At 34.3% G+C, this 10,251-nt stretch overlaps 1 protein-coding gene across 1 annotated transcript in view; it reads left to right on the top strand.

The window, feature by feature from the left end:
- Window positions 1-9,856, top strand: part of LOC117105742 (homeobox protein EMX1-like) — a 15,276-nt gene extending 5,420 nt beyond the window's left edge. Inside the window, exons 2-3 of the mRNA XM_033247003.1 lie at window positions 3,275-3,459; window positions 8,918-9,856. Of these exons, the coding sequence (XP_033102894.1) occupies window positions 3,275-3,459; window positions 8,918-9,127 (395 nt within the window). The 3' untranslated portion in view covers window positions 9,128-9,856. The remainder of the gene's footprint in view (window positions 1-3,274; window positions 3,460-8,917) is intronic.
- Window positions 9,857-10,251: the final 395 nt, after the last annotated feature.

The raw sequence follows: 10,251 nt of genomic DNA, 5'->3' as shown, positions 1-10,251 counted from the left end.
GTGTACGACAGAAAGTACTGAAGTACTGGTACTCGTTACCGGTACCTGTTTTTTTGTTGTTTTTTTTTTTTCAAATAGGCGCATATACTACGGTAATTGAAAGAAATTCAGTTTCAAACATACAAACAGTAATATATTTCCTTCTGCGATATTGTTACTAAACTCGCACTTTTTTTTTTTTTTGAATAGCCGCCAGTTTAAAGAAACATAAAACATAAAGTCAAGCATAAAATCAATTCACACGAACTGATCTGGTTTCTTCCTCCGACAAGTTTTCCGCAATATATTTACGGCTCCTTTGGGGAGATCTACTTTGATCTCAACTTGCCTTTGTTCTTTTCTCAGCAATTAGTTAAGTAATAGTGATTTGTTGGTCATATCGGTTACCATAATAAATGTTTCATTCATCATAATAACTTCTGGGGTTGCACGGTGCACAAATAATCTCCATGGAAACAAAGTGAATTCGGATACATATGATTCCGAACGTATGATTAACAATCTCCAGTTGATATAGAGCTTATGTAAATCTCTGTCCACACAGTCAAATTTAATTTGACAAAAACATGTGACATGCCTAAATATAGTTATAATGACATCACATCATGACCATACATACTGTATGTAGGCACATCATGACTACAACAGCATTTTTGTCAAAGAAAATTCGGTGTGGACATGGCTTAAATCAATCAAATACTATTGAAGTTCATTTTTTTTAGACCTATTTATCGAAATTATTATTTTTATTTATGTTGGTTAACTAAAAACGTCAATGACGATAATGCCATCGAGGATAGTATGATGTTCATGTCCTCTTGTGTATAGGCGACATGCTGTTTGTATAGACCAAATAAAAAATGAACAAATAGGCCTATTTGACAGTAATGTATTTCTGAAGGTTTTTATGTACGAATTTGGTAATGATGCAGGGGCGGGTCCAGAGATGTCCGAAAAGGAGGGGTGCGAAAGTGGGGCCGATCGAGACAACACTACCCATCGTGTCCGGGGGGCATGCCCCACGAATGCTTTCTAGACGCCCGAAAATATCCTCTGAGGCGTTTTGGGCGATCCATTATTTCTTTCTTTCTTCTTTTTTTTTAACTTTGCAAAATGAGAGGCCACCCTAATCCACCCCTCCCCCACAAATCCACCCCTGTGATGTATGTATTTCTGTAGCCTATGTATACAATATAGACCAAGGCAGGCCTATAAAAATTATGAATGTCACACATGCACATTGAATGATAGTCACATTAAACCATTGAGTAGACAAAAACTTTGGAATCTCATAAATACTAATTAAAATCAGCAAATGAAAATATATCTTGCTTTGGAATCTCGGTATTAGTTTCACCTGGCTGTCGCCTGATTACTCCATTTACTCGCACTATATTTCATACGCAGATTGAAACTAAATACCGCTATCAGTTCTAATTTATGGAGGAATATTTATAAATCATAACTGTAATACTTAAAGTAATGTTTCAGTAACAGACATAAAGATTCATTAAAAACAAAACTCAAACTTGTCAGAGTTTTGATGACTGCAGAACATCAGAAAAGCCCAACAGGGTTGGGAAATGTCATAAACGGGTCACAAAAACAAATTGCAAGAATAGTTTACGGGTCCGTGTGGGATAAGATGTATAAGGTACACATCAGGAAAGAAATCAAAAACTCTTGTGAACAACATTAATGTGTCAATTGCCGACATGACAAATCATTTATTTAGAAGTTTATAAAGATTTATTTTCCTAGATGTTTCAAAAAGGTTATTGTCACAATTTATCTCATAAGAATAACAGTTATGATTTCTGTCACTGGACAGATTAAGGTTATATTCAATAATCACCAACATTCATTTAGTTTCGGTACTTATAAATCTTAAAGAAAGTCTAGTTCCGTTCATAGGAACTGTGATAATATCAAATTATTTAATGTGCTTGTGGAAGGGTGTGTAATGTTGTCACATCGGGTGAAGGGTGAATTTTGTACAGTACCAAGGGGCTCGTCTATGTCAACGAACATTAAAAGATGAAGGACACATACTGTGATGAGAGATGTAAACCATTGGTTTAGATTCCTATATTTTGTATTATTTTTAAAGCCGGGCACTCGCTGCGCCCGACGGTCGTCGGCCGACGCGATTCAATGGGGAACGCAACTCCACAACAGATCGTTTTTAATGACGATCTGTTCAGACTGCAACCAATAATCGGCGGCGTCGCGTCGTCTGCGCGTTCACAATGAGCGGAGTTCGATTTTTCGGTCGACGCAGAGAGTGCCCGGCAAGAGTTTAGTATATTTTGGACAGTAGGCCGATTATAGCCACACGATTAAAATTCGTTCGACTTCTTCCGTAAAAATCTTCCTTCTATTCTTATGTTGTTTTAAAAGTTTAATGCATGGGGACAACAGTAATAGGTTAATAATAACTCCTAATGAAAATAACATAAAAAAGCAACTAGGTCATCCTAAACCTCACATTAGACTCATACAGCGAAGAACTGAAGCCAATATCTAGGCCTACACAGTCAATTGGAGACGTCTTCCGGACGAAAGCGATGATGATACTAAAATGATATACAGTACCTTATCCTAGCCCGGAAGACGTAAGGAACGATATAAACAAAAAAGTATAGGCCTACTAGACATTACTCGAATGAACTCAAAAGTGGAGTTAGGTGAGCCGGCCCCGCCCTCTCCCCCCGCCCCCTTTTTTATTTTTTTTAATTATAAAAGAAAAAAGAAAGAAAGAAAAATTGGTCGCCCTCAACGCCTCAGAGATTATTTTGGGGCGTCTTTAAAAAACAAATATTTCGTGGGGGAATGCTCCTCCCCTTGAACCCCAGGATGGTTTTATCTCGATCGGCCCCTTTTAGAAATCTCTGGATCCGCCTCTGGAATGGATATATATGCGTATGATGTAACGTATGCGGAAAAGTGAGCATCCAAATGGAGGACGGGTAAAAATTGCCCAAAATAGGCGTAAAATAGATATTAACCAAAAAAACTATAGTGCACATAATTTGCGGTAAACGAGTAAAAAGTCTATGCAATCGAGAATGATTTTTATTAAAATGACGTAGGCCTAACAAACGTATACAAAATAGTCAAGCATTTGTTAATTATTCAGAAAAACACCAATCGGTGTATAGGAACAAGCTATGATGTCAATATAATCATACCGTACCGTATCATGTTCTTGTTTGACAAGATTTCTCATAAGATTTTATATAATAAATTTCTCGAAAATGAATTATATCAACAGGAGTGGAATTACCAAATGCCGGCTTCGGATTTCTTCAGCACCCTTTCAGGAAACCAAAGCGAATACGAACGGCTTTCTCGCCATCGCAACTGCTTAGGCTGGAACAAGCGTTTGAAAAGAATCACTATGTTGTAGGAGCAGAGAGAAAACAACTTGCTGCTACTTTAAATCTGACAGAAACGCAGGTGAGAACTCAGGTGTTCATGACGTTATATCTTTGACAGACTGATGCGTACGGAGTCCTCGTGACTAATATTGTTAATATTAATTATAATATAGAATATTGGAAACGAATACCAAGTATAGACTTTAGAAACACTATTTTTACAGAAAACCAATATTTCGACCTATCTTTAGGCATGTCAATGTACTTTTATAAAGACCTAAGAATACGTCGAAATATTGGTTTTCTCCAATAAAGTGTCTATATAAAGTATGGTATTCGTTTCCTATTCTGTATATTCGGACATGTGTCTTTTATGGCTGCTCTATTGAGCATGATATTCAAATTTTTTAATAAAACGCTTCAGGATACAATATATAATATATTGTATTCTGAAGCGTTTTATTCAAAAATTTGAATATCATGCTCAATAGAACAGCCATAAAAGACACATGTCAAACCAATGTCAAACACTGCCATATGCCAACATCTATCGTAAGTTTTCAATGTAAAATCATTTCTGTATAGGCCTACAAAATCCGGGAACAGCAACCAGAATAATGCAATGAATATAATATTAATTACAAGCAATGAATAATTATATTAATGTATAAAATCCTACATAAACTATCACATAGTGTGGTTCAACTACATTTATAAAATAGGGACACAAAATGGAAAGTACAGGCAGTGCGTAAAGTGTGCCAAAGTTAATTCCAGTACTGTATTCCATTTTATACTAGACCTATTGACTATCGTAACTTGTCCTCTTAAACCACGGGCAATTAAAATCCACAATCACTCTCAACATTTCCTTTAATTTGATTATGATTAATGATAACTGATTAACAACTCTGGTAATTTTCATTAATTTAATTAGAGGCTATGATTACTTGTAATGTCGATTATATTTGTCTGCTGAGATCATTGATACAATATGATTTCTTTAGATTGTGCTTAAACAAAATCTGTAATAATACACTGTTAGTGCTCCCCCAAGGACGATCACAAATTACAGTCTTATTTTACCCCAGTATCACGCAACTGTAAATTAAGTTAATTACAGAATTCTTGATAATCACTTTTTTCTCCAGACTGTGATTACGTCGTCCAGACGAGTTTCAATTGTGAACGAAACTCTGTTTACATCTTCAGAGAAAACAAATTGAGTAATTACCCTAAATTAACTACCTGTAATTGCTCAATCAAGAGGTTGTTAGCTAAATCTACCCTGTTTATAATCGGCAGTTTACATTTCTGGAATTCCCTTTTAAACTTAATGTCAGCCAATGGGTTAATAACCTCCATTAGAATAATTATTAATCAGTAATTATGTGAATTTGCGTCTTGAGAGCATCATTAAATTGAATTGATTGATGTCAATTGATATGGTGGCAATAAACATTTGTGGTTTAACAGTCATTATGGTCGGACCCAAGCCATTCCTTAGTATCAACATTAAATGCATCTTTATTTCGTCGGGGAGAAAACACATTACAGTGTGTTAAGAAGACAATAATTAGTAATAAGGTATATCCTACACGCAATTACGTTATCGGTAATTATTCCGAGTATTTCAAAATTATGTAAAAACAAATGTCAAAAAATTGAAGAAACAATCGATTCCAATTAGGCCTAGTTTGGGATTGATAAATGAAAATGACAACAATACTCAATATGCAGTAAGCAAGTTTGAATTTCAACATTCTAGATTTAAGAACATAATTTTGCCAATGGACAATGAAACAAAGGCAAACACAAAACGTTCTTAGAACGTTCACAAACGTTGTGGTTAGGTGTGTCACAAAATAACGTTCACATAACGATGTTACAACGTTCAAACGTTGTGACGTTGTGAAATTAGGTTATAAGTACGTATATAATGGTTCTACAAAATAACGTTCTTATCAGCAAACTGTAACGTTAGGCGTATTATAACGTTCTTCTATTGTTAGTATCTTACATTGGCACAAGAAACCATTATAAACAGCATGTATACAGTATTACTTGAACTTATATATCAACTCTGTATCATAACCGGTAATATGAGGAAACATTATCAACATCATTATCGATCGTAATGATTCCATTAACGGTAAAATATAATTTCCTAATTGCGTCTGTATATCCGATATATTCTGCAAGGTACCGTACCCTTCCGAAACACAATAAACCAGTTTCGTGACAATTCCACTTGATAATTGCCAATATGTGGTAAAATAGGGGAACTTACGTTGAATTGAAAATTCACTACCTGGAAACACAGCTGTACCCCTTGCGAATTTGTTGTCAGTGGGGTAAACATGGTATCGGAGCAAACATCTTAACAACTTGTCACTCATTACTATGATAATGAGAGTCTCGTTAAGATTCTTAAAATGAGGAGTAATATTGGCGTTCGGAACAGTGGCAAGAAATCCCCTCATATTTGGCGAGCCAGTTCCCTTTCATTTAATCATCGATCCCTCAGCCTCCGCACTTCAACTCTGTGAACCTAATTAGCCCCCTCCCCCCTCCACCCCATTACAGACTCTTATATACGGTACGCCACTGGTTCGGAAACTCAAGAAATCTGCAGGAATTGAGCCCGATCGTCGTGGAATTAGACGTAGAGCACTTTAAACTATTAAGTCACCCTCCTAAAACATTTTCAGGCTCTGCCGTATGTAAAGTATGACATAGGAACTCGAAATATTATTTTTGGAATGTGACATCACACACTACATTTTTTCAAACATATTTTAGGAATCATTTAATGCTAACAATAGCGATATGTCTTAGTAAAATACCGCAGATGATGTTCTGTATCGTAATAATATAATCGTGATGCTCTAATTCATCTAGACAGATATGGGCTACTGCGGTCGTTCAGTTCAGGAGTTAAATATGTGATTTGGCAAGTCCGTAGGAGTACCGATTAATTTCTTGATTATCACTCGATAGTATAAAAAAAGTTGTACCCAGAACTAAATGATTCCCCAATTAAATTCTTATTTGTAAGATATTGTAGCTATATTGTTTAAGTCAGGTGTCTTAATAGTTACGCAAATTATTTGCTGATTATGGAAACTAAGAGTACGAAATCTGTTCACTTTTAATTTAAAGAGCAATTCGAGAAAAAGAATGAATATAAATGGACAATTAAGCATACTTAGCCGTTGTGGTCACTTGTAATATCATTCTTGTGTCTCGATCGGCTTTGGTAGGGTTTAAGATCGACGCAGTAGCCTGCTGAAAAGGTGTTACGACTTTTAGAACGGGTACAATCGGCGGCAATTATCTTTTCTTAATTATATTTTCTTTTCATTTGGCGTAAGCTTTTGTAGAACTGTTTGTCTCACTGAATTAAATCTCTTAAGCTCTCTATCTTTCTTTCAATTGACTCTCAATACGTAGAAAAAGCTTCAGTCCATGGTTCTGTTTTTTTCAGCAGGCCTAGCTGAACGCTTAGAGAGGCTTTTAGAATCTTAATCAAATCTCTCTTCCTCCATAAACTATATTCACACCTTTCGTAGGCCTGTTCAAATACGACATTGTCTTCATTGAGTTCCAACAGAGAGTTGTTGTATGCTTGTTAATAAGAATATATAAAAATAGGCCTACCTTCATAATTTATTGGGTCAAACATATAGGCCTACATGGTAGTATAGGTGTAATGAAAGGCAACTTACACTTTTTAGCGTCGCTATTTCCGGAAGCAATAATAAATCTGTAAAAGTCAAAATCAAATAGGCCTTCTATATCCCATAATATTATTTCATTGGAGTTGAGATTGTTAAATTTATGAGGTCTTTATTGGTATATATTACATGTTAAAGAAAGACTCATATATAAAATACGAGGCTAAAGAATTACTACCGTACCACATCCCATTCGTTTGGTACCGTATAGGGCCTAAGTTTCATTTTCTTTAAAATAAGTTCATATAGTGAACCTACTTCAAAATCATAAAATCAGATATCACAAAGGTATCGACGGCATGAATTTCATCACGAGAAAATTAGCTAATTTACAATTTGCGTAGTGGCCAGGTGAACATAAAACAGACTGTGTGGGAAAATGTAAAGCACACAATAAGCGTGACAAATTGTCCGTGACGATAGCAGTTAACCATATAGACGCTTTGTACACAAAACACAGCATCAAATACACTTCGTGTTACTAATTAGTGAAAAATAGACAAATTAAATTTAGCGAAATGTAGCGGATAATGCGTGGTTTTGAGCTAGGATAAAGAAACCACATATAGGCGCATTATATACACCTGGATAACTGGCCGTTGGAAAGGGGCATATATGGGGAATATTACGGGGTTAGGTTCGCCTGGCTGCATGCTTACTCCTATTTAGCTACGCCTATTGGGTTAACATGAACTGCGAATCAAATAGGAATAAAGACTGACTCTTAATAATACTATTGTCTTGACAGCAAGAAATTATTTCAGTAAATTTAACATGGTTAATGAGACAGTTTTTATTAAACCATGGGGAATGGATTATATTCAAACTTCTTGATTTTCATCTCATGTTACCAAAAAAAAATCGGGACGTTAAGAATTTATGAGAAAAGTTCCAAGTTGGATTTTTTTAAAACGTGTGGAAAGAAGAAAAGTACAATAACGTCGTATGCTAAGTATAGACTCCGTATCTAGAGGCATAACTTATTTTCCTTTCTTCATAATAGAAGTTCCATAAAAATCCGATTAATGAACATTTTGTTGGGTTGAATAAAAAGTTAATTGTAGCCTTATTTTGACGTTTCTGTTTTGCACCCTGTCCTTGGCTTAACCACAATACAAGCTAAATGGCTTCTCTTCAAAGAAGAGTTTGTACAAAGGGAACAAAACCAAACGCGCTTATTGATAACTAACTTCATTGCTGATTTTTATTCGCTTGTAATTTTACCGACAACAGGTTTATTTATTTTATTTTGGTGATTACCGTGAAAAAAAAATAAAAGAAGTAAAAAAAAAAACCCCCTTACGGGGTAGATTAATAGAATACATGTATAGCTTGAGCGGTTTTGTGTGTTGTATATTCTTTGACGCGATACATGTTTTCATGCATATAACGTGTTTTGAATGAATCGTTTGGATAATTTAAACGATTTTATCGCCATTGAGATCGCGAAAGTGATCATGATAAGGAAAAGTATACTAAATCGCAAGTAATTATCAACACCTTTGAATATAAATACTTAAAAGTTAAACGTGACAGACTAGAACCACAAAAATGTGCCCATTTGTTTTCATAACTAAATGATCTGTTTTAAGTGTTAGTGAATGAAATAGAGTATAGAATATACCACCTCAATGTTTAACATGTAAGAATTATCGTACGTGGAATACGCTTCTTTACATATGAGATTTGTTATTCCTAATCATCATGTTCCACTATTAGTTGTCGTCTAAGTATACAATAATAATTATTAATCTAATAATTGATCATTTTTTAACGTTTTTATGTATTTTGAAATTTCAGGTGAAGGTTTGGTTTCAAAATCGAAGAACAAAATATAAGCGAATTCGAGCGGAAGAGGAAGGGGAACAAGACATGAAAAAGAAAGGTTCCCATCACGTGAGCCGATGGAGACTGGAGACGCAGCAGGGAGAAATGGAAGAAGTTGAAGAAGATGAGGAGGAGGAAGAAGAAGAGGATGACCACGAAAACAAAGAGTTTCATCTAGAATGATTTATTTTTTTTGTAAATAGACTTATATAAGCTACTGATGACGTAATACCACCTATCTACGAATGTTCAAGATATTTGAAACAGAGAGCATAGAATGTGGTTGTGCTAGATCGAGCCAGACCGCCAGGTAAAGAGGAAGCTAAATGGAACATGCCATAAAGTACTGTACATGTTTCTTAGCGGTTGTTCGTTTAATGGACACACACACGACAACTTGCACTTAGACAGTAAAACAACAATACCTAAAGGCTGAAAAACCTGAAAAACAGACTTTACGTTTTGGAAGTACAATACGCCTATGGTAGCCTATAACGCAGAGTTTACACAAAACCAGGACTGTAACTTATAAATAATGTTGCTGTATCCAACGGGAAGTCTTAAGGCATTGCGGTAAAAAAAATTATCTGCCTATGGTTAGTGTTTGTTGTCATGGTTTATGCAAATTATTTAATTTAAAGTGCAATTGCAATGTCTAGAGCCTAGAACAATATACTGTACATCGATTTCTTTTGTTTTCTTGGACACAATAGTTTTCTCCAAAATACATGTTTAAGTGTTAGCTTAGGAATATTAAAATCCTCTGTCGGCATCACAGTCTTATTTTAAAATTAAAGAATATATTGTATTTCCTTTATTATTATTATTATTATTATTATTATTATTATTATTATTATTATTATTATTATCATTATTATTAATAACATTATTTAATTATTATTAGGACTATCATCGTTGCCATTATCATTATTACAGTATTATTAGGCCTATTTATTAGGCCTTGATTATTATCATTATTATTATTATTATCATCATCATTATAATCATTATTATTATTATTATTATCATTACTATTATTATATTTGTTATCAAATATTAATCTGTAAATGTTGTTCTACGTATTTCTAATGATGGGCAGATTGATGAAATAGGCCTATAATAATTTTCAATTTATAATATCAATATGAAAAAAAAACAATAGTCTTTACTATTGTTACAATATGAAAAAAACAAAACAATATTATATACTATTGTTACGATTGACACAATAAATTACCATAATTTTAATACAATGGTATTGATTAAAATAGGGTCAGAATGAACATGTGAAATTAATGTTGTGTTAT

This window comes from Anneissia japonica, unplaced genomic scaffold (assembly GCF_011630105.1).
Source record: "Anneissia japonica isolate Jap-2015-1 unplaced genomic scaffold, ASM1163010v1 scaffold287754_len4335492_cov202, whole genome shotgun sequence".
In the NCBI taxonomy this organism is placed as follows: Eukaryota; Metazoa; Echinodermata; class Crinoidea; order Comatulida; family Comatulidae; genus Anneissia; species Anneissia japonica.
The sequence above is the reverse complement of the archived record's forward strand: the minus strand, read 5'-3'. Positions and strand labels throughout refer to the sequence as shown.